Raw genomic sequence first — 24,623 nt, forward strand, 5'->3', positions numbered from 1 at the left:
TAGCTGGCGATTCATTTGATTTAGTTATTAATCGATTAATCGTTGCAGCTCTAATATGTACTTTCCACCACTGGTTTTAAAAGTGGTCAAGCATGCGAAGTGTTTCTTTGGGAAGACCACCAAACCATATAAACATGACTTGTATTCCATATATTAGACTTCCACTAACCATGTACAGCATTACTATCATCATATGTATTGACAGCTAGATGACTACAGTCCTGATCTATAGTTTTAGTGTTTAAATGTCTGTCCCAGATGTGGTCAGATATACAAATTATTAGTATTTGAGGACATTAGATTAGGTATGAAGAAGTATTGGAAGATGTGTAGCCGAACATATTTCCTGATTCAACTTTATAGGAGCAATTGATTGATTAATTGCCTGACAGGAAATAAATCTGCAGCTGATTTATCATTTCAGTCAGTCAGTTTTTTGAGGGCTTTTTGTGCCAAACAAAATTAGCGATTTCAAGATGTGTCTTTGGGCTCTGTCAAACTGTGATGGACATTTTTTCAACTGATTATAAATGACTAAAAATAAAATGTACTCCAGCAACAATTCAGCAATTCACAACTTAAAGCTTATGTTGGCCAGGGGCGTACATTGTCAGGGCCAGCAGCCTGTTCCCTACTTCCTCCAGCCCCCTCGCTTGAACCACACCCGTCTTCAATCTTAGCCTCCATTTTGATCTCGACTACACACCTGTAAAGTTTGGTGACTGGATCTCGCATTCGTTATTGCACTGACAGAAATCAGACAGACAGACGTGTAAACACCTGGCGAAGTACTCATAACTGCTTCTGTAAAATGTGTCACCAGGACATTCTGCCATCATCACACACACACACACACACACACACACACACACACACACATACACATGCAGCCTCCCTAGGTGGCAAAAACACCAACCATCACGACATTGACGCGGCAGGTAATAATAACCATTTCTCGTAGCCCCAGTGAACACATGCTGGGAATTTGGCTGATGTTGTCTGTAGCTCTACGTTTACATGCAGCCAGAGAGCAAATTTACAGAGGGACACAGAACAGGATACACATCTAAACAAAGACCAGAAGCTTAACAAACAAGCAAACTTAAACATACAGTACAGCTGTGGTACACAGACAACAAACAAGACAGCTTTGAGCAAGATGTACTGGACACAGAGCCTTATAGACTGTCAGTACAAGGTATTAACATCATTACATTTTACTAGATAGAGAGATAGATAGATAGTAGACGTTTTGCATGCACCATATTATTGAGGTGACTCATGTTTACAGAACAAAATTAGGGAATGTGATGAACTGAAGGTGGTTGATTTTACCACAGGGGACACATGTACTGATACTTCTCGGAAACGCTCCTGTGTTTTCCCACTCAGGAAGTGCGCTGTACTTTTCCTCTGACAAGGCCCTTTTTGAAATGGAAACTGCGCCACATGGTGGTCAGTGAACGCACCTGCTGGATAAAGTCAAGTAAAAATACTTCATGTAAATGAAAGCCAAAGAAATGAATCATCAACATAATGAATGATGATTACATTTTGCAACAAAGAGGATTTGTTCCACTCACTTTTTAGTATGCCCCTACTTTAATTTAGTTTATTTAAAAGGGGGCAGTGCAAATTAATAGATACACATGATATAAAAAATGCCAGAATTACCAAAAATGCTATTGTACATCTGTAATCCCTTGGGTAAAATGTTACCCAAAGCTACCTAAAATACAACAAAGCACAAAAAGCACACAGGAAAGAAAAAGAAAACAGGATATACAGTATGTAAAAGACTTTGAACACATCAACAAGAAATTATTTAAACATGTAGCCTATTGTTCATCAAGTGTGTGGGCCAGTGCTAAAACTTGAGGCAAAACTGATGCAATATAAAAATGAAAAGCAATAGAGGCAGTAGTGACATATTCCACATGTAACAACACTGCAACCTGCTCTGAGAAAATTATTACCTTAACTACTTTAAAATTATGCACAGTTGGAAGTGATGTATGTCCAGCACCATCAAACATCTATAACCTCTTGGAAATATTCAAATATATTTGTAAAAAAAATAATAATAATAATAATAATTTCAAGTTACTGTATTAAAAAATGTGTTACTAAGTACAAAATCATATAAAAAATGCCATAGAATTAAATGCACCACGGTGAGATATGCGAGCCTGTATTATTATATGCCTTCCACGTTTATAATCCGTTTGTATTGCAAGTATAAAACTATTTAAACAATGTATTATGACGAATTTCTTTATATTTATATGCAATTTCTCACTTCCTGTTTTCATTTTTTTTATTTTCTTTCATTTTAGGAATTAACACTGTCACGTCACACGACTGTTTAATTTGTATTTTGCACTGTTTCAATAAAGAAAACGAAAAAAAAAGGTCATTTATTTTTGGACCAAACCAAGTCAAGCTCAGGGTTTCAATGTGTAAAAGCTCTCGCGCAGAAAGCAGACGTCGTATTTTATATATAAGATAAAGAAAACGTTTAGATTTATATCTATTTTACACTGTTTGTGTTTGTTTATAAAGATATTTTATCGTGCTTAATTAAAGTGTTAACCGCTGTAACTCAACATGAACCCCCCTCTGCAGTGAAGGAATCGGCCGGAAACAAAACCACGATGCCGGCCTGCTATTGGTCCAAAGTTCCCCGCGAAAATAACGTCACCCGCAGTTTCGCGCCAGATCTGCAGCACTCGGAGGTACACAGAAGAAGAGGTAAGAAACGTCTGAATTTGATTAGAATATTTCATATTAATAGATCGATCATGTTGATTGAATTCAACTGTCTGTTATCACACGTATTTGTCTGACTGTGCATCAACTTTAAAGCTCAGGTTTAATTGTTAAATCGGGTTAAACAGCGCAGGAAGTTTCAGCTTATTGTTTCCTCTGCAGCCACATGTCAAATGGTGGAAACGCTGTTAACTGACTCATCATTTAATAAAACAAGTAAAAACACAATAAGATAATTAAATATAACGCGTCACACACATATAAGTGGCAGAATAGTCTGATCAATTACAAATAATGTGAACACACTAAAAGCCTTATTTCTGAAGAATCGGGAGTTAACTCGATGCATAAACGTGAAGGAAAGCAGTATTTTAACTTTGATGGTTGGCTATGTGATGCCACACAACCGTTTCATTATCCCTTTATGTAGTTTAAACTGTAGTTCCAAATATTTTTCTTTCATTGCATGTTTTGCATGTAAAGAGTTCATCTGCAGAGAAACTAGAGGAGCCAGATGAATGTATTTAATAAAGATTAAGGAGTAAATTATGACATAATGGACATATTAAACCACAGTACTTGAAAACAAAGCCTACAACCTACAATGTGCATCAAATAAATGAGAAAATGAATGAACAAAACATGACTAATCAGAAACAGGGTGTGTGACTTGGTGATTTGGTGCACAGCATTAATCACAGTGCAAATATAAGAAGACTCCATATAAAATACAATTTTTTAAAAAAAAGTTCATCACAATAAAACAACACAATATTGAGGACTTTAAAGGACTCATTCTTACTTTCACAGTTAGGCCTAAGTTAAACATCAGCACCCTCAAATTTGACAAGTGAATACACCAGAAGTTATCGATCATATCTGATCTAGGCCTCACTTATAGGATTATATTTAGCAGGTATAAGGGCACGAAAGTGGAACTAAAATACAGTATTAAACCAAAAAAGTTAGGTGGGAGAAAAGGCCCGTTTAGGCCCTGCAAGACTGAGCAGACTAAAACAAAAGCAATAACTTAGTAAACAAAACAACATGCAGGGCAGGACTGCAGTTTTTTACAAATTCAGTTGATCTACCTGCAACAGTCAGTCTTTTAAAATGTTGTGGCTGCACAAAAAACAAACTCAGTTGGCAAGTGTTTGAAAATCATCCACCAGGTGTTATGCTGTTATGCAAAAAAAAAAAAACACCTGACAAACCAAGTTTTTGTTTTACTTACCCTGCACATGTCAGTAAAAATAGCAGCAGCCTTTCTTTCGACTGAACATTAATTCACTCATTCATTTGATCTTCAGATATATTCCAGCAACAATGTCTTCCCCAACGTCAACTCCTGGTGGCCGCAAACGAGGAAGGGGCACCGACCCAGCCACACGTAAGTTCACGTGTCCTAAATGATATGTGACTCTGTCCTCAGCTGAGATTGTAGGTGGTGAATGTGGGTCCTGTCTGTGTGTTCTGTTATTAACCTGTCTCTGTGTCTTGTGTATCCTCAGCCAGCAGCGAGGGCCCCACCTCGCCTCCCTCTCAGCGGCGCAGAGGCCAGGACTCCTCCACTGGGGACCTGATGCCGATGCCCACCTCCCCGGCCACCGACATGCTCAGTCCAGCAGCACCTCAGGACACTTCTCTGCTCTCCAGCCCACGCCCCTCAGGTACCATCACTCACAGTGTGCCTATTTTTATGGTCGGTTTTAGCTGTATCTGAGTGAAATGGAAGGAAGATTTAGTTGAGTTAACCCCAGTGTCTCCCTTTTTTTTCAACAGTCCTACCCAATGAGGTAGACATGAGCTCCCCTCTGATGTACGGGACCCCCAGCTCCAGGGTTGAAGGGACCCCGCGCAGTGGAGTGCGTGGCACCCCGGCCAGACAGCGTCCTGATCTGGGTTCAGTTAGGAAGGCTCCTCAAGTCGATCTTCATTCTGAGCAGGTCAGTGGAGGAGTCAAGAACATTATTTAGACTGTGGTGGACTGTTGTTGTAATAGCATGAGCCAGGATACGACGGTAAGCACGAAACCTTTCAGATAAATTAACACTTCTCACTTTTTTTTAATTCACAGCCAAGTGCCGATGGTACCGTCGCCAGCGAGTCAAACGCAGCCCAGAGACTGGTGATCTGGGGGACTGATGTCAATGTTGGCACCTGCAAAGAGAAGTTTCAGGTATGAAATCTTACATTTCAGCTACTGAAAAATGTTACCCACTCTTAGTGCAGAGGAGTACATTTTTTTTCTTTGCATCACTTTGCTTTCAGAGGTTCCTGCAGAGGTTCATTGACCCAACCTCCACTGAAGATGAGAACGCTGGTCTGGACCTGAATGAGCCTTTATACATGCAGAAGCTGGAAGAGGTAGGGTACTTAGTGTCATCTGCTGCTGTTTAGGCCGATCTATACTTTGTTTAAAGTCAGACTCTCACCGGATGATGTCTTAAATTTGATTTATTCCTATACAAGTTCTGGACATCTTTGCCAATGTAATGCAGAAAATGATTGATGATGATTTAAGAATAAACACAACAAGAAATCTTTTTGTCTCTCACAGATCAGTGTTGTTGGCGACCCAGTGCTGAATGTGAACTGTCTGCATGTGCAGTCCTTTGATGCAGAACTTTACAGGCAGCTCATCTGCTACCCACAGGTAATGCTCCATATTTCATAATATCTTTTATTACTTCCTGTGCATTTCAAAGTGGATTTGGACAATTTTGATCCAGATATGCCCCTGCACCGTACTTGCATATGTTTCAATCTTTATTTAGGTCTTTAAGTTAAAATAACTGATGAAAACTGAACAGAAATTGATCAGAAAAGTGCTTAAATAGCCCCATAATAATAAGTCAATGTTAAAAAGAGGATACTTATACTAGACAAAAACAATAGCTTATCCTTCTTACAACACAAAAATGAGATTTCATGACTAATGGAATTATTGTTTATTTACAGGATATTGTAAACACCTTTTTTTTAAGCATCATTGTGTTCTTGTTGAAGTTTGAGTTCTACTGTATATTTCTAGTGTCTGTTTTACAGCATATTGATGCTGATGTGTGTGTATCTTTCTCCCTTTGCAGGAAGTCATCCCAACCTTCGACATGGCCGTCAACGAGCTTTTCTTTGAGCGTTTCCCAGACTCCATCCTGGAGTACCAGATCCAAGTCCGCCCCTACAACGCCCTGAAAACCAGAAACATGAGGAGCCTGAATCCAGAAGGTGTGTGGATTCAAGGGTTGTGATGGTGCACAAAAGTCACGGCGCAGTTTATACCTTGATTTAGGAGTTGTGGTTTGGTGTGAGTTTGGTACAACAGGGGAAAAAAATAGATAAAGATAGTTATTTTTATTTATTTTGATTCAACAGTGTCAAAGACAGACAGAATCCTCTTGCTTAGGACGAGGTCACAACGTGCCCACTGCCAACTTTGGTTAACTACTTTCATAATAAAGATGAGTAACATTTCAAACACTTCTATGTGAACAATGAACAAAGACAAATGGCAAGAGGGTCACGAAAGGCTTTAGATCTAAGAGCACCTCTTATGCTGTGAAATTAAAAATACCAAAATACATTGAGTAATGGAAAAAAAATAATTCTGCATCAGTAGCAGTGTTTCAATTAGATTGTCCTTGGCTTTATTTAAACAGTAAAACCACCCAATCATTTATCATCCCAATTACTGGCACATGTGTGTAAGCATGTTGAATGTGCTTTCATTCACACACCCCACAACAGTGGAGCAATGCCGACACACCGTCCTCCTCTGAAGGCATATTTGGACGGGACTAGTATTACCTGGGGGCCTCTGGTAGTTGGTAATAATGGGGGAGGTTGTCTGTGATTTTAATCCTGTGTAAATCTGCCATGTCCATAATTTGTCAAATAAAAAATTCCCTGCAAATTACCTACCATATCTGGCCAAACACAGAGGTCGTGTGATGATATTACGTACAAATTGGCAACACAATGATTTGGGGTTGTATTTAGTATTTTTTTTGTCTTCTATGCACCATTTTTCTTCCTCTGTAGTAGTCCAGAATTACAAAGGCTACGTTGGTAATTCTAAATCAAAGTTTTGATGGCCTTTTGGGCTCAGGAGGCTCGTCTCGCTACACACCATGGAAACCTGTTCGCAGGAAAAGTAAACTCGAATCAATCAGAACAGCAAAATCTCGAAAGATGATGATGAGATTGATAACGTAACAATGTGTGGCAGAATCGTCTCTGTGAGGTTAACCCATATTTAAAAGAACAAGGGGGAAACACTCTACATCACCGCTAGTGATGCTGTGGAGTGCTATGGATGCACCTAACAGTGACTCCTGTACAGTGACAGTTCAGCATGAATACATAAACCATTACAGCCCCAGTAGCTTTGTATCCAGTCCATATGAAGTGACATCACACTTTATTAGGACGACCATAGCACGATATTTCCTCCCATATCTAGTGTGACTTCTGTGAATATTGTTTCCTGCTTTAATAAAATGTGAGGTATCAGCTCCAGACTAAAGCGTCTGTGTGTCTCATGTGTTGCCTCCACAGACATCGATCAGCTGATCACCATCAGCGGCATGGTGATCCGCACCTCGCAGCTCATCCCCGAGATGCAGGAGGCTTTCTTCCAGTGCCAGGTGTGCGCCTTCAGCACCCGTGTGGAGGTGGATCGCGGACGCATCGCTGAGCCGGCTGTGTGCCGCCACTGCAACACCACCCACAGCCTGGCGCTCGTTCACAATCGCTCGGTCTTTTCAGACAAACAGATGGTGAGAGTTCGATTGGGTTGATAATGGGCCAGATTGCTTACAGTCAGTGACACCTAATCCCAGAATATGTTGAGTGATAATTAGTGACATGTTGCAGCGGAGGTCATGACATCTGTTCATTTACTGATCTTGTTTTGCAACAGATCAAAGTTCAGGAGTCTCCTGAAGACATGCCGGCTGGTCAGACGCCTCACACAACTATTGTCTATGCTCATAATGACCTGGTTGATAAAGTGCAGCCGGGAGACCGCATTAACATCACCGGTAAGATTTCCTAAATCTCTACTGCGGCTAATGAGGCTTTTCATTATCGATTAATCTGCTTGTTATATTCTCTGTATATAAAATTCCACAAAACATTAGAATTTGACATCACAGTTTTCCAGAGCCACAGCTGATTTCTTCAGATCATTTTGTGTCTAACAAACTACCTAGTTTTGAGGGTTTTTTTTGCTTTAAGTGACTTTAAACATTGATTATATTAGAAGAATACTTGTTTGTTAACTTCCTGGCTATGGGCCAGTTGTTTATGCTCTAGTAGTGATACACTGACGTATCGAACAAACATCGGTATTGGCCGAAATTCGCCTTGTTGATGGCCAGTGGCCTACCGGCAAATGAGATGGCATTCAGTGATGACAGTGGCTGATGTTTTTCCGTGTGACGGCAATTTTGCGCAGGCTAAAAAGCAGGGCTCAACACGAACATTGCCCTGTCGTCCCAGGAGATCTTCCCCGTGACACATTCGGACTAAACTCACTATCAACGTGTCAGGGGAAACACCCTAATGGTTCCCTTATACGGCTACACTGTGGGCAGCAAATCTGTGTTGAAATCAGCTGGAGGAGAGCTAGTTAACGCTAACTGTTAGCTGTTAGCAACTGGCTACCAGAACTAACAGTTTAAGGAGGTTGCATTGAGTTACATTATGATGCGTTCAAGCTCTAGTCAGTAAAAATGAGTACTGGGCAAAGGTGAATTAAAACATTCTAAATCTAGTCTTGTAAAATATAGTTTTGGGTGAGAGACATGAAGGAGAAATTTGGCAGTAGTATCAGCTGTTGGCCACACTGTTTAAGTATCAGTATCAGCACAGAATTTCACAGTTGGTGCATCCCTAAAATGGTGAAAAATGGCCGCCACAATTTATCTAATCTAATTCCTCGAGCAACGTTCTTCATATTTCTTGTTTAGTTGGTCGCAGACATCCTAACAGCTTCTCAAATGTCCGTGCAGGTGTTTACAGAGCAGTCCCCATGCGCGTTAACCCACGCCAGAGCAACGTGAAGTCTGTGTACAAGACTCACATCGACGCCATCCACTTCCGTAAGACAGACGAGAAGCGCCTGCATGGTTTGAACGAGGAGGCCGAACAGAAACTCTTCACCGAGGACCGAGTGCAGACCCTGAAGGAGCTGGCAGCCAAGCCAGACGTCTACGAGCGCCTGTCGTCAGCCCTCGCACCAAGTATCTATGAGCATGAGGACATCAAAAAGGTGTGTGTGTGAATGGTTGCATGTCAAAACACAAGTGTTAACCTGTGCACGCATCCGGCAACAAGACTAATTGCAACACAAACTCTCACACTGTTTTGCATGATGCATTTAATGCCTGACGTGCATTTAAAGGAAAGCCAAAAGAAGTCTAAAGCAGTCATGAGCTCTGATTGGCACAACAGACAGTTTGATATATCACAGCAGGAGAACCGGGTGTAATTAATAACATTAATGACTCCATTAATGTTGGTGCACTACTTTCAGGGCTCTGATATTGAGCACGCCGGCTCAGTGGGACGCTTGATGGAGCTGGGCCATCGTTAACAAAATCTGTTTCACCTCTACGAGTCAGTATGTCTTTTTAATGTCACCGGAGCCGTCATTAATATTATCAGTCACACCTGTGTGTTTCCTGCTGTGGCAAGTCAAATTAAGGTTGAGTAGACCTCTAGGTAATGAGGTGTGCACCCACATTAGGATAATGAGATGAAGGTGTTAACATAAGTGTGATGATGTATCGCTTACATCAGACTTTATGAGGTCTTGACAGAATCAAATGCCGTCGTTTTAGTGGTCACAGAGACGATACTCTCTGAGGCAGAGCAGGGAGAAAGGATGAATTAAAGCCTTTGATTTTGTCATCTACATTGACTCATAAAAAACAGACTGATCACACCTGACACTTAACATCATAATTCACGAGTTCAAAGCTTACTTTATGTGTAATCTGACATTATTAGGAAACATAATTTGTTCATTTCCATAGATCAACGTCTGGAAAGGCATCACACCTTGGACCACATTCACCCTGAAAGCACTCTTAGATGGCTCCTAAATTAGCCTAAATGTCTCTGGCAAGGAGTCCAAGCTTAAGTGAGGAGGTGTGGTTGACCTCGTTTTTAGATGTGATGCGTTCTAATAAAAGTTGTGATTGGTCATTCAAAAAAGTAGAAATAAAAATGCACTCAGTGATTATGGGCAAAGAATAAACAATGAAATCAACAAGTCTAATCATCGTGTTGCGTCTCTCTGAAGACACGGTTTAATTATGAATGAACATCCTGAATATATTGCGAGCCATACTTTTAAATACGTAATCGCCATTTGAAAACACAGGCCTACTTGTGCAGTAGCTTATTCACATCCTTATAGTTGCTATATTTATTTGCTTAGGTTTATTTTTAATGCTCAGTGTTATGATCACTTTCATTGCTGGCGATACAGTGTTGTTGCTTTTGGTGTATCTCTAATGAGATCGACCACAAACCTTATTCCTGCACAATCTAATGTGTAACATTTTATTAACTCGCTGTCATTCAGCTTTATCTCTCCTGCCTCTGTGTCTTTCCCCCGTTCTCTCTTACCTTCACCTTAGGAGCTTACACCTGGGCTACACTGCCTGTTGGAGCTGCGCTGCTTAGGCGCAGTTCAGCTGCGCAACGTGTTTTTATAGAGCGTGATGTGCTCTGTTTTTAGCAGAAATAGACAGTGAAAATGGATGTTTATTAATCATGTTGACATGATGCCACCTTTCACTACATTTCTTTATGCTTATATCACTCACAGACATGAAGAAACTATAAATATTTATTTTTAACTCAACACGTCCTGTTTGTTTCAAAATAAAAGCCCTCCAACAACATTTTTTTTATGGTGAAATATATGCAGGACGGTGTTGTAGACAATGCACGGGCCTGCACAGCTCCATATATGAGAGGAGTATCAGCTTACTCTTGTGGAAATACACAAGTTACAACAACAGGAAGCTCTGCAGCAACACTTTCAGCAGCTCAGCGAGGTAGCCGTCACACGCTGTGAGGCCCTGGTGTTAAAGGCTAAGATGCTGTGTTGATAAATCTTATCTTAACCTTGATCTAGTCTTAACTTTAGGGGGAAATTCTTAGAAAGCTGAAGAATTTTCTTTGAATTTTGTCACTCGGAGCAACTTTTTGCATCAAGAAGCTTTGTCAGTATGAAAAAAGCAGAAAAATCACCCCAGGTGTCATTGTGGTGAACTTCAAATGAAACTGCTGACAATCAGGATGATTAGTATCAGCAGTGAGCTGTCTGTGTAAGGGACGCATCATATAGTCGACAAGAAAAAAGTTGTACCTGCACCACTTAAGAAGAAATAGGATGAATGTAGATAAAAAAATGTATACAGAGGCAGAAAATGAAAATAAAGGAGTGGGAAAGGTCTGTAAATCGTCAATGGAATGTTCCTACTTTGACAAGTCAGATTTTCTGAAGAGTCTTTTGTTCACCTCTCTTGGTTTGAATAATGAAATAGTTTGTTGAAATGCCCTGCAGCCTTCACTGAAGCCCTACATGATGTGACGATAACCAGTATCCCAGGTGATGTCACTTTTAATCACGGTATTAATAACTCTGTTTTTGTCCCTCTCTGTTGGTTCCAGGGCATTTTGCTGCAGCTGTTTGGCGGCACTCGTAAGGACTTCAGTCAGACCGGCCGCGGCAACTTCCGTGCAGAGGTGAACATCCTGCTCTGCGGTGACCCTGGTACAAGTAAGTCCCAGCTGCTGCAGTACGTCTACAACCTGGTGCCCCGTGGCCAGTACACCTCGGGGAAGGGCTCCAGCGCCGTGGGTCTCACCGCCTATGTGATGAAGGACCCGGAGACGAGGCAGCTGGTCCTGCAGACCGGAGCTCTGGTGCTGAGCGACAACGGCATCTGCTGCATCGATGAGTTTGACAAGATGAGTGACAGCACGCGCTCTGTGCTGCATGAGGTCATGGAGCAGCAGACCCTCTCCATCGCCAAGGTTTGTTTGACAAATTTTAAACGAGTGTAGGCAGATAGGGAGCATGTAACACTGAAAACTCAAACATGTTTTTAAGTTACAAAGTTCTCACTCTCTCTTGTTTTTTTTATGTCTTCAGGCTGGAATTATTTGCCAACTGAACGCCCGTACAGCTGTGCTGGCTGCTGCTAACCCTATTGAGTCTCAGTGGAACCCCAAAAAGACCACGATTGAGAACATTCAGCTGCCTCACACACTGTTGTCCAGGTGAGTAACATCAGTCAGCACGATCACACAAAACGCATCACAGAAAATTATTTAAAACACAGTTAAAATGTTTCTAATCTGCCCTGAAAGAAGTCTGGCAGTCAACACTTTGACACAGTGTGAGTTTTCAAGCGCGCAAATGGACGTCTTAACGATTAAACATCCGCCCCCTCGCTCGTTGGCACCAGAAATATTAGTCAATTAAACCTATTCATGTTTTATTCATGTACAAGACTGTTTAACTGTCATGCAGGCATCTGCCACTAGTGGGTGCTACAGAGCCATCAGGGAAATTGGAGAGATGTCCTCTCGCAAAACCAGCGTGGTTTGGCAGTACTTTGAATTCAGCAGCAATTAATCTTTTTTGAGATGTATATTATTTGGTAACTTTAAGTGAACGTTATCAGATAATGTGCAGGTTTACATTCATACTGCACCGAGCAACATGCCTCTCATTTCAGCTGAAATTTAATTATAACTTAGATGTTGTTTTATTAACTTTAAAGTGAACTGCTATCATTTCTGCAAGGTCCAATGTGCCCCACATTTCAGAGGCAACTTATTTATTTCAGATGTTATTTTAGTGGTTAACTTTTGACTGAGTTGCCGTCATGTTCACGTTCATACCGCACAGCGCCAAGTGTCTCGCACTTCACCAGCATTTAAAATCCGACATGGTTGTTGAAGATCGTGATTAAAGGCTTTTGACTGTTTTCTGAGTGTTTTCCCTTTTTTTGACTAGTCAACTAGTCTTAAAATTTTTGTTTAGTTGACAGGGAAATTAGTCGCCAGGAATACCCCTAGCCTAAAGTGCAGGTGGATCCGTAAGAGCATGCATTAATGGGTTAATACAGTGCACAGAAATGTTGATTAATGTGCGTTGTCCTCATAAATAAAATGAAGTAAAGGGAGGAACAAGGTTTTGAAATTCAACCCTTTTGGTCCATCATCTCTGACACTGCCTCTAAAGTTATTACCGCTAATCCAGAGCCAGATCCATCACTCATCATCCTCTGTTCATTTTGTTCAATGGCGGCCATTACTTCAACTCAGAAACTACTTCTCTCCTTTTACCACATTACAGCCGAATAATAATAAGACTCATGTAATGGAAGGAAACTACTGTCCCAGCCAGTGTAAGTGTGGCTGACTGACTCACTGCCTCACATGTAGAGAGCATGGCTGTGTTCGGAGACACATACTTGTATTCTGCCTACTAAATGAACAATTAAGTATGCCATTACCAACTTCTGTGTTATTTCACAGTATCATACAATATGAATCAGCAAATTTGGGCAGGTTATAGTGTCCGTGTGTCATAATCTAGATGCTTTGTAGCCTGTTGTTCCACTTCCTGCATTATAATCATTGTTCCTATTGTAACTGAGCTGACTGCATGTCACGCAGATACTTGCATAAAACATCCTTTGTCTTTATGTGACATTCAGAGCATAGTTATGATTCAGTCTGAGCCGGGATCGTCTGCACATGGCTCTCAACATGGAGGCTGCTGAGCCGACGATTTGCAGCTAGTGGTGCTAACAGCGTGAACAATGCTAATAAGTTCAAATGTGCTGACAGCTAACAGTGTTAACGTGAGGGGAGGACCAAAGAGTGGGTGTTGCACTTCTGAGACAACTGATCTGACGTCAGGGGTCAGGGTGGTGGTATCAGCCGTAGTTGCCATATGAGCGCAGTGTGGCACGGCGTCGACTAGCTAGCCAGTGGGTTACACACACAGGGGCTCACATGCACTTAAAAGCACGCGCAGTTGGTCCATCTACAACAACAACAAACAGAGGGAGTGTCATTACATAGCAAAACAGTGGTTTACTGCTGCATTAGTGTTCTGAATGTCGCATACAGAAGCTTTAAACAAAGAAACAACTGAATCATTTATGCCTTAAAAGGCTTGGTAAAACATGAGAAAACTTGTCGTATATCAAACTGTGGTAAACACAGACAACACTGATAAAGAAGAACAGCAGTTGACTCCAGTATACAGGACATCCAGCCTAATGTCACTATGTCTTTATGGTTTCTCAGTTGTCATGTTACTGGTACTTAACACTGCATTATCTGCTCCATCAGATTCGACCTCATCTTCCTGATGCTGGATCCCCAAGACGAGGCGTATGACCGCAGGCTGGCCCACCACCTGGTGTCGCTGTACTACCAGAGTGAGGAGCAGATTGAGGAAGAGTTCCTGGACATGGCTGTGCTGAGGGACTACATTGCATATGCACGAACATACATCAGTCCAAGGCTGAGCGAGGAGGCCAGCCAGGCTCTCATTGAGGTGTGTTTTCTCAGAATTTCTACAATTTATGTACATTATGTTGAATATTTGCAGATCGCTTTGCTTTATAACAGTAGAGCAATATAAATTGGACATCAGCCCTCAACTGACTGCGTGCATGTCGGTCCTTAGGCCTACGTGGACATGAGGAAGATAGGCAGTGGCCGGGGGATGGTGTCCGCCTACCCCAGGCAGCTGGAGTCCCTGATCCGCTTGGCAGAAGCCCACGCCAAGGTGCGCTTCTCTGAGAAGGTGGAGACCATCGACGTGGAGGAGGCCAAGCGGCTGCACAGAGAGGCCCTCAAACAGTCGGCCACTGACCCCAGAACAGGATTTGTCGACATCTCTATTCTCACAACAGGTGTGTGACACCGGGCCTGGTACAGACTCATTGTTTTAAAGCGTTTAGAATGATAGCAAGTATTTATGAAGGTGATATGTACAGGAGAGGATCAGGGACGCGTGAAGTTTAGAGTCTAAAGTCAGAGCTCAGATATGCTTTTCACATGTGGCCCTGATCATCTTTCGCAAGTATGTGACATGACACTTGGTGAGTGTTAATGCTGAAAGGGACTCTGTATCCAAACTGCTGTTATCAAATACTGAAAACAGTCTCTGCAGATTCGCTGCTTGATAAATGATCGTTTCAGTCATTTTTTTCCAAGCAAAAATGAGAAAATGTTGCTTTTCTTCATCATATGTGATAGAAAACTGAATATCTTTGGGGTTTTGGACAGTTGGTCGACCAAAAGAAGCAATTTGAAGATGTGATCTATGGTTTCTGGGACATTGTGATGGACGTTTCTTTTTCAAAAAAAAATTTTCTGTCGTTTTATAGAACAATCGCTCAACCAAAAATGAACTGCGGATAAATCCATAATAAAAATAATCATCAGTTGCAGCCTGACGGTGTATTTGATCGTATTAATCTGTGATTCCAGGTATGAGTAACACCGCCCGTAAGCGCAAGGAGGAGGTCGCCCAAGCCTTGAAGAAACTGATCCAGGCTAAAGGAAAGACGCCCGCCATGAAATACCAGCAGCTGCTTGAGGACCTCAGAGGACAGTCTGAAACTGTAAGTAATTTTATTTTGTCTTCAGTGGAGAGAAATTTTACCAAATCTACTTTTCAAATCCTGTGATTTAAAAGATAGTTAAGATAATAGATTATGTTTCGAATTTGGTTGAACCAGAGCAAAGTTCTTTGAGTTCTAGTCCAAAAAAATTGATGTAAGATACCGTCCTGCTTCGTTAGGTATTGGCCAGCCAGTTTACAACACTGGTAATTGAATTAAATGAAAATCTCTGTAGAGCTATGGAAATAATTGCGATTAACTTTTCCACCAAGTAGTTGTTTTCTTAAATTATACATGGTCTGTTTTTATCAACAACACCACTACTTCCTGTAACGACTTCCTCTCTGTGACTTCTTTCAGGCGATCACTAAGGAGCTGTTCGACGAGGCGCTCCGAGCCCTGGCTGACGAGGATTACTTGACGGTCACTGGAAAGACTGTTCGTCTCCTTGCTTAAGGCGCACCCTGCAATTATGTACAGACCTTAATTTTAAATCCTATCCTGTGTCGACTTCTTTTTCTGGTGCTGTAAAAATATTTTGTGTAATTGAACCACCATATGTTTTTCTGGCCGTATTAGATGTTTGAATATCCTGGCAATTTAGAGACGTGATTCAGAGTAACTGCATGACTCACTCAGACTTTGGTGTCCTGTTGTGATTTAAAAAAAGAAGAAAACAAAAGACATAAAGCTAATATTTAAAAGAGCTTGTATTTCATTTGTTACCTGTTTTCCAGTAATGTTGCTGTTTGTGTTTTCTGTGTCATGGTAAAAGCTTCTTTCAACTTGTACTTTATGACTGAGTCAAGTCACTTAATATTTCCACGGAGTTGAGTTCCTTGTAGCTGCATTGACTACTTGTTTATAGAGGGAAAAATAAAATGTTGCTCACTGAATATACTTGGAAAGTTTCTTTTTATACCGTAGTGTTAACTTGAATTAAATTCCAGTGTTGCCATTATATTTTCCCGAGTATCATAGAAGTCGTGGAAATGAAATTAATCTCCACTCTGGCAGTATCATATATACGGTCTGATAATCGGCTCCAGGTTGTTCCAGCTCTTAACTGAAGCTATATGATGTTTACACTTAATGTTTTATGGGCTGCACTATTAATCAAATGGAATTATCAATGATGAGGGAAGAAGAGTTTGCACATGTAAGCCTGAAATTTCCATTTAGTAGAATGGTGCAGCTGTTAAGACAGGAGTCAAATATACTTGATAAAATGATGTAAAAGTGAATTGCATATGTCATAAAAAAGTGCTGCCAGTGGTGTAACTTCTCCTTAAATGTTTTTATTTGGAAATGCGGACAAGCATTTAAATCTTTTATAGACAAACTTGGTAAACACTATTTTTTATGTGTATATATATATATATATATATATATATATATATATATAGATGGTCAATTGTGTCAAACGCCGCACTAAGATCTAATAAAACAAGTACAGAGACAAGTCCTTTGTCTGAAGCAATCAGAAGGTCATTTGTAATTCTAACTAGAGCTGTCTCAGTGCTATGATGCACTCTAAATCCTGACTGAAATTCCTCAAATAAATTATTATCATGGAGAAAATCACACAGCTGGTCTGCGACTACTTTCTCAAGGATCTTTGACATAAAGGGAAGATTAGATATTGGTCTATAGTTGGCTAACACCTCTGGATCCAGGGTGGGCTTTTTTAGTAGAGGTTTAATTACAGCTACCTTAAAAGACTGTGGTACATAGCCTGTTAATAAGGATATATTGATCATATCTAATATATGAGTGTTAACTAAAGGAAAGACCTCCTTAAGTAGCCTAGTTGGGATGGGGTCTAAGAGACACGATGATTTGGATGAAGAAATCACTACAGTCAATTCTTGAAGAGAAATTGGGGAGAAGCAATCTAAATATATATTGTCAAAAACCATCTCAGGGAAGCTCATCTGCATAATCATTGTCCTCACCAGGGTCTTGACCTGACAACAGTTTGTCATCTTAACTGACTTGAGTGGTTGTGCAGCTGGTTGGATGTACTGCCAAATTCACAGACATTGGAAAGTTATGGTAGTAAAATGAACCTTCAAATCACAGATAACAGCTCTGGTGGACACACCTGCAGTCAGCAAGCCAATGACACACTCCTTCAAAATTTGCCACACCTGTTGCATTGTGTTGAGTGATCAAACACTTTTACTGTCATGATGCTGTTTAATCAGCACGCCGGTACGCCACATCTGTCAGGTGCATGGATTGTCTTGGAAAATGAGAAGTGCTCACTAACAACAGATTTGAGCACAACATTTTAAGAAAATCAAGTCTTTTGTTTGCACAAAACAAGTCTTCGATCTTTAACACAAATCTATGAAAAATGGGAGCAAAAAAAAAAATTGTAAAAAAGTCATAGATCTCAAATTTAAACCTGTGAAAACTGGGAGCAAAAACAAAAGCGTTGCATTAAGATTTTTGTTCATAATAGGCATGTAGGCCTACCTAAAAACATTTAAATAGCTGGTGGGGCATGTGAAGAGAAACACCAAACCTATATTTAGGTGTTGTAGGAAGAGACTGGCGAAACTAATGGGGATAAATATGGAAATAATGACCGCAGTTGGTATAAAACAGATAAAGATAAAAGTATGATAAAGACAAAATAAACTGTCCCTGGATCCCTGAGTGTGTTTTGTCTTCTCTGTACAGACTGCATCAGGTCAGTCACGTGCTGCTTTAATGGACATTTAATGGAAACATCAGGGTTCAAAAGGCTAAAAGTCAGCTCAAGTTGACAGTAGTTGAATTACTGTATTTCAGACTGACCCTGACAGAAGAGTAACCAGTGTGTGTGTGTGTGTGTGTGTGTGTGTGTGTGTGAACACGGCAGCTTGCAGTCCCGTTATCTACCGGTGTGCTGTTGCCGTCGGTTCCAACGGCTGTGATGTCACAGCTCTATGTGCTTCTGGACTCGGCTGAAGAAGATGGCGACCTCAGGTTTGTGTGCCTTCAAACTAAACATCCACAGCGACACAAAGTGTGGGCGAAGCCGCGGCCGCGCTGTCATCTCAGCCACCTAACGTGGCAACTTGCTAACTTACGTGTGTTTGATAAAATCGCTCTTAATTGTCGCCGGTTCATTTATATATCTGCTCTCGGTAGAGCCATGATCTTCACGGGTGCCATCTATTTCACGGAGCCACTCTGTTGGCTAACGTAGCGTACGCGAGCGGATAGCTTGCCCCGTGAGTTAGCTAAAATAGCTCAAGGTGTTAGAAATAAGCATCCAAATAGGAAGAATTTGTTTTGTGTGTTATAAAGGAAAACCCCACATATTATATAACGCGATATAGAGGTTTAATAAGGTGTGTAAATTTGTGTTAAAATGGGGATTGTAAACAACCGCAGACAGTGCTAGCTAGCTAAGCTAATCTAGCCACTAGAATATTCCAACACCGCGAGGCAGTCTTGATCCCGTCATGCTACTAGCTACTTATTGATCATAATAAACGTAATTATTCTCATCATCTCTCGGAGCTGAAGTCATTTGAGAGGCCCGACAGCCGTTAAGCTGCAATAATTTTAACAGCGACAATTTTAACGTGGAAATTTTGATAGCTTCCCTGTGACACACCTCATATAGCAACAACATAACGGTAACATTTTAATGAAGGGACCAGTCCTGCTGCTGCTGCTGCTGCTTTGATCAGCACTTCACTTGCCAGCGTTATTATCAAATTTTAATATGGTTTCCACTGTTAAACTCTAGGCATAGATGCAGGAAATAAGCAGTGGTCTTTAAATAAGGTAGAGGTTTGCCCATTGTCGAGTGAAGGGTATGGAGAGGAAGCAGATTGTTGAAACGCTTCGCTGTAGTTGGCACACTTTGTTTCAGCAAGTAGTCGGAGCCGGTGCCTGCTTTAGCAGTCAGCAGGAAGCGTTGTTGTCAAACTTATATAAATATAAATAAACTCTTTGATAATTAATGAATAACAAAAATTGATAAGATTCAATTTTTTATTAGGGTTAAATGAGTTTCTTCTGTGTCAGTTTAGCTATACCACACCGGTATGTAATTACAAATAGTTTTAACGGGAAGTAACTTCATAAACGAAACTGTTACCTTAGATTAAGTTGGCGCGACCTGCTGCTGATTCAGGAGCATAGAGACACCTTAAAAAACAATCATATCTCTTTTAATGTGATTATTATTTAGATTTTTAGTAAATCTAACCTGCACCTTGTGCTTTGAGACTGTCAGTATTATGCTAATATTCCCGACATACCCCAAATCTCTGTCTCTTTTGTGTTACTACTTCGATTGAAAAATTAATACTTTGTCCCCATTGAACGTCATTTGCATTTATTTCAGATATTTTTGCAGGAAAATCAGCATTACATTTCTATTAATAACAATTTTAATGACCCAAAGAGGACAGGAAAGGCTAGGACAACCACAGTAATGGAGGAAAATGAAAATTAAACCAGTCAGTAATGAACATACATGAGAGGCACAGACTGAGGCTGATCCTGACCACACTGGTTTTTATTGTGTAGGGCAGTAGTGGCCTCTACAAAGCAAATTTGCACATTAATTGATACACACAAGATCAGCAACTTGATTCTGTGAGATATTAATTTCCTTGAAATGTGCAGCTACTTCACTTTTATACCAGTATAGATATTTGCAAGTTTAAAAAGTGATTAGAATAAGGATCCTCTAAAATTTGATTATTAAAGAACCAAGACCACTTGAAAAACACTACGCACCACACTACACTAGCAGTACGATATTTAATAGCAAACTTTACTGGACATTTTGATATCGTTATGAATGATTAGTTCATGGACAGAAAATAAATTGGCAAGTGTTTTTATGTCGATCAAGTGATTGTCATTTGTAAAGCAAAAACACAGCACATTTGAGGGTTCCAGCTTCTCAAATGTGAGCTGCTTTTTCTGTCTTACATCACATTAAGACAATTTGTATTTGGGTTTCGCACAAAAAAGCAATTTGCCGATGTTATTTTGGGCTCTAGGAAATTCATCACTGTTTTTGGACCTTATTATAGGCCACACAATTATTTGATTAGCTGAGAAACTGATGAGCAGGCTAACTGATCATGTTAACAGGCCGATTGTTAGATAGATGTGGCCTAAGTATCCTAAGCATTTCTGTACTGCAGTTTCTTGTTACTTAGCAGCTGACATATATGCTGATAGCAGTACTGCTGTGGTGAGCTAAAATTAGCTGCTAACATTGCTCCCTTTACTGGTGTTTTAATGTTGATAACGGACTGAAATCTTGGGACAACTTTTTGTTGAGAGCCACTTAAGAGTCAATCCTTCATTGTGGCCACTGCACACCAGATGTGAAATATTGATTTTAAAAAGAGGTTTGTGAAAGCTTTCTCTGATGAATGTCGTGTGAGATTGGAGGTAAAACCAATGGTTCGATGACGGAAGGCAAAATTTGAATTTTCACCGTGTCCTCTGCCTCAGTCACGGGGCCTTCTTAAAACGCTCCTTTCACTTCCCCTTCTGTGAATTTATCTTCAACGTGATTATGAATAGCAGTAGTTTTACTTAAGTGCTGTCCCCTCAACCTCTACCACTCCTCCAGTCATGAGCTGTAAGTGGTTCATCATTTACATCGCTGTGAGTGCTTGTCAGACTGTGTGTTTAATGCCAACATCTGAACTGTCTTCTGAGAACATTTTCCCAGTAGCTTCGCGCTCTGACTGACTGGTTTTGAATGATGTTACTTATCAAGTCAGCTGTTAAAATGTTGACCATAAGACGACTAGATGTTTGAATCGTTTATAAAAAACCTGCAGTATAGATTGCATGTGCTCCAAATCGCATGACTGTTTCCAAACAGTTGACAAGAATGCACTTTTTATATTAGCCTTAAATGTTCACCAGCATCAGATATCCTAAATAAATGTCCTGTGAACAAAGGTATCAAATTAGATGCAGCTCCACAGCAGGTAGAGCAGGATGTGATGTGCGCTGTGGCCACGTGTGTGTCGCGCATCAATCTATTGAGTCATTTCTTGTATCAACCAGTCTCGTCTTGCACACGTTTAACACTCTCACTCATTTGAATGCATTGCTTTTTTATGATCGGAAAGAGGAATGAGTGTCTGCATCAGCGTTCACGAAAGGATGCACAGTTGGAGCACCGACAGTGACAAAACACTTTGATAATGATGTGGCGGCTCTATTTCAGAGGAAGACTGTCAATTTAAAACTATTTATGGCTGCGAGTAAATGTTTACAACTAGGTCTGGAGCTGATGATTGTTAATGAATTACAAAAACATTCTGTCATAACTTCTCAATGTCACAATTTTGTCATAAAATTGTTTTATCAGTCTAAATTAAAAAGATATAACAGATAATCTCTCACATCAGAGAAGCAGGATTTGTAGAATATACCACAGAATATTTGACATTTTTCCTTGATAATTTAATGCGACAATTAATTAATTAAGTAGTTACAGCTTTATTTACTGTATTGATTCATCTGCAAATCACTTTTTCCTTTAATCAATGAAACTTTTGGTCTATAGAAAGTCAAAATAGGAAAAGATAGTGCCCGTCACAGTAATAATACAATTTCAGATGTGTAAAAGTCCTCACGTTTGAACTGGAACCATCAATGTCATCCACAATGTGGCTCACTGATGTTTTTAACATATCTATATATTTTTAAACAACAATGGAGGTCTATGGTGCAGAGTTAGAAGCCACCAGTTTATCAGGCTTTGGCTCCACACAACACTTGTTGTTAGGGTCAGTTAATAGTTGGTTTTGGTCTTTTTGTGGAATGTGTCAACAGTAAGAAAAATATACAATATCAGACATATGTTTTAAACTAGGGCCTGACTGATATGGATTTTTTGGGGTCGATTCCGATATTATGGAATTTAAAAAAAAAAAAAAAAAGATATATCGGCCGATTAAATTTTTACGTTTTTCAATTTAAAAACCCCCGAAATACCTGCTTTTGATGGCTTAAATATAGTTCAAACACTCGTTACAAAGATATAAATTCAAGGAAGAACATTTTACTATTTTCAGGTACTTTTGTTATCAGAAATTGTGTGGAACAAGCAGCATATGAACAATTTGAACACAAAACAAATCAAAAATATGATGTGCAAAAAGGCAGTAAACCTCTGGGAAATAAAATAATCATGCAAAGTCTATATGAATTAAGACATTGACATGTATGTTCACAGTACCAGAGTTCTTCTTATTATTGCCAATTTAACAGAGGTAGGTTATAGTGCAAAAACTAACACAAGGACATCATTTCTAAGTAAAACACCATATTCCCTGCATTTTATTAGTGATGAAAATATAAGCGTTAACATCAGCGTCAATCGGCCAACTTTTGGCCGATTGCCGATGATTCTCTAATGGCTATAAGCGGCCGATAAATCGGTCGGGCCCTATTTTAAACTACGCAAGAATTGTCGCCTACCATTTGCTAACAATATCGGCAGCAAAAAATGTCCGCTCGGCATTTAGCATTGCTATATTTGCATTTTCTTCAGTGCTGTGTCTGCAATTTTCGTAATTTCCTCTTCCTCTCGACACCTGGTCGCTATCTTTTTATAAAGTCCTGACATCGCCTGCTCGCTGTGCCCAGGAACGTCATTAACATAGCAAAATAATAACAAAATACAGGCAGAGAGGGCAGAGTCTTTGCAGATAAATACACACCCACACGCTTCCAGTGGGCCACAAGTGACAATCGAGAGGCAGTACTTTTGTAATGTATGTATAAATCCTGCAAACACCTTGTAAATTGATGTAATTCAGACTCTTTGTTTTTAATCATTATTTCAGGAGTTAGAGTTCCACGCAATTTTCGCTTGTTGGAGGAGCTTGAAGAAGGGCAGAAGGGCGAAGGCGACGGCACAGTCAGCTGGGGCCTCGAGGATGACGAAGACATGACTCTCACACGGTGGACAGGCATGATCATTGGACCAGCAAGAGTAAGCAGAGCAAACTCAGCCTGAGGATTCCAGTGCAGACACTGTCAACTATTACAGACGCTGTGATCAGTGTTAATTTGTTAATTGCATCGTCTTTGTTTCTTTTTCAGACCAATTATGAGAACAGGATATACAGTCTGAAACTGGAATGTGGACCTAGATACCCAGAGGCAGCCCCGACTGTTAGATTTGTAACAAAAATTAGCATGAATGGGATAAATAATTCCAACGGGATGGTAAGTGTCATCACAAGTCTGACAAGGTTATGTATGACCGCTGCTCAGTCTTATCACTCAGGAATTCTTTCACGTTGCAGTTTCACGACGCTCAGATGTGATAACTCACTGTCAGCCGCCCTGTCACAATGACTGATTCGCTGTTTTCTGTTTTGTCTCCTCTCACAGGTGGATTCACGTAGCATACCATGTTTAGCAAAATGGCAGAATTCTTATAGCATTAAAATTGTTCTTCAAGAGTTAAGGCGTCTAATGATGTCCAAAGATAATATGAAGCTTCCACAACCACCAGAAGGACAAACCTACAGCACTTAATCGCAATGGATTGTTTCGACCCTCTGTCTTAAACCTTACTCTCTTAGAAATATCGTGTAAAATCATCAAGAGGCTCACTTCACACATCAACAGTATCGTCTGCAAGAGCAAGATTGGACTTTCTTATTACATAGCTCATTCAAAAAGAAAATGTCCCTGCAGTCAAGCACTGAATAGATAGTTAAAAGACTACAAGACCACAGTTACCCGCCTTTAATAAAGTTACTTTGACAATGACTTTTATGTTCGACGTGTTCCAGCTTGAGTGGGCTCGAAGAGGGAAGCATGATGCCACGCAGAGGCTGTACAAGAGCCCCAGTAGTTTTAAGTTCAAATGACTGATCACAGAAGTAAACGGCAAGATGTGTGTATGAAGGCATGTTCTGTAACTAATACCTAGTCAAAGAGAAGCCACATTTTTGAGTTTGTTAGTCAAATTTAGCAGGTTCATTAAAAATATCATGCAGTTGACTAAATACTGAGCTGTGGCTGTAGTCTAAAAGTAGTGTCACAAGGTAAGAAAGATTTTTTTTATAAATATATATATATAAATATATATATATCTGTATTTGACACGATACCAATATGTTTCTGTTCTGCAGCTCTTTGACATGTAACAGACGTTGAAGCCTGTTCTGT

The 24,623-nt window shown here is 40.2% G+C and overlaps 2 protein-coding genes across 2 annotated transcripts; both read left to right on the top strand.

Annotated features, from left to right (window-relative positions):
• Positions 1-2,547: 2,547 nt before the first annotated feature.
• Positions 2,548-16,342, top strand: mcm4 (minichromosome maintenance complex component 4). The gene is made up of 17 exons (XM_049598936.1): positions 2,548-2,751; positions 4,080-4,159; positions 4,281-4,439; positions 4,552-4,715; positions 4,847-4,948; positions 5,041-5,136; positions 5,330-5,425; positions 5,859-5,997; positions 7,327-7,547; positions 7,691-7,811; positions 8,784-9,043; positions 11,461-11,826; positions 11,945-12,072; positions 14,164-14,371; positions 14,504-14,732; positions 15,313-15,446; positions 15,807-16,342. The coding sequence occupies exons 2-17, from the start codon at positions 4,096-4,098 to the stop codon at positions 15,900-15,902; spliced, it is 2,583 nt and encodes an 860-aa protein (XP_049454893.1). The 5' UTR covers positions 2,548-2,751; positions 4,080-4,095; the 3' UTR covers positions 15,903-16,342.
• Positions 16,343-18,304: 1,962 nt separating this feature from the next.
• Positions 18,305-24,221, top strand: ube2v2 (ubiquitin-conjugating enzyme E2 variant 2). Its single transcript, XM_049598824.1, has 4 exons — positions 18,305-18,422; positions 23,285-23,433; positions 23,544-23,669; positions 23,838-24,221. The coding sequence occupies exons 1-4, from the start codon at positions 18,383-18,385 to the stop codon at positions 23,982-23,984; spliced, it is 462 nt and encodes a 153-aa protein (XP_049454781.1). The 5' UTR covers positions 18,305-18,382; the 3' UTR covers positions 23,985-24,221.
• The last annotated feature ends 402 nt before the right edge of the window (positions 24,222-24,623 follow it).

This window comes from Epinephelus fuscoguttatus, linkage group LG15 (assembly GCF_011397635.1).
Source record: "Epinephelus fuscoguttatus linkage group LG15, E.fuscoguttatus.final_Chr_v1".
NCBI lineage: Eukaryota > Metazoa > Chordata > Actinopteri > Perciformes > Serranidae > Epinephelus > Epinephelus fuscoguttatus.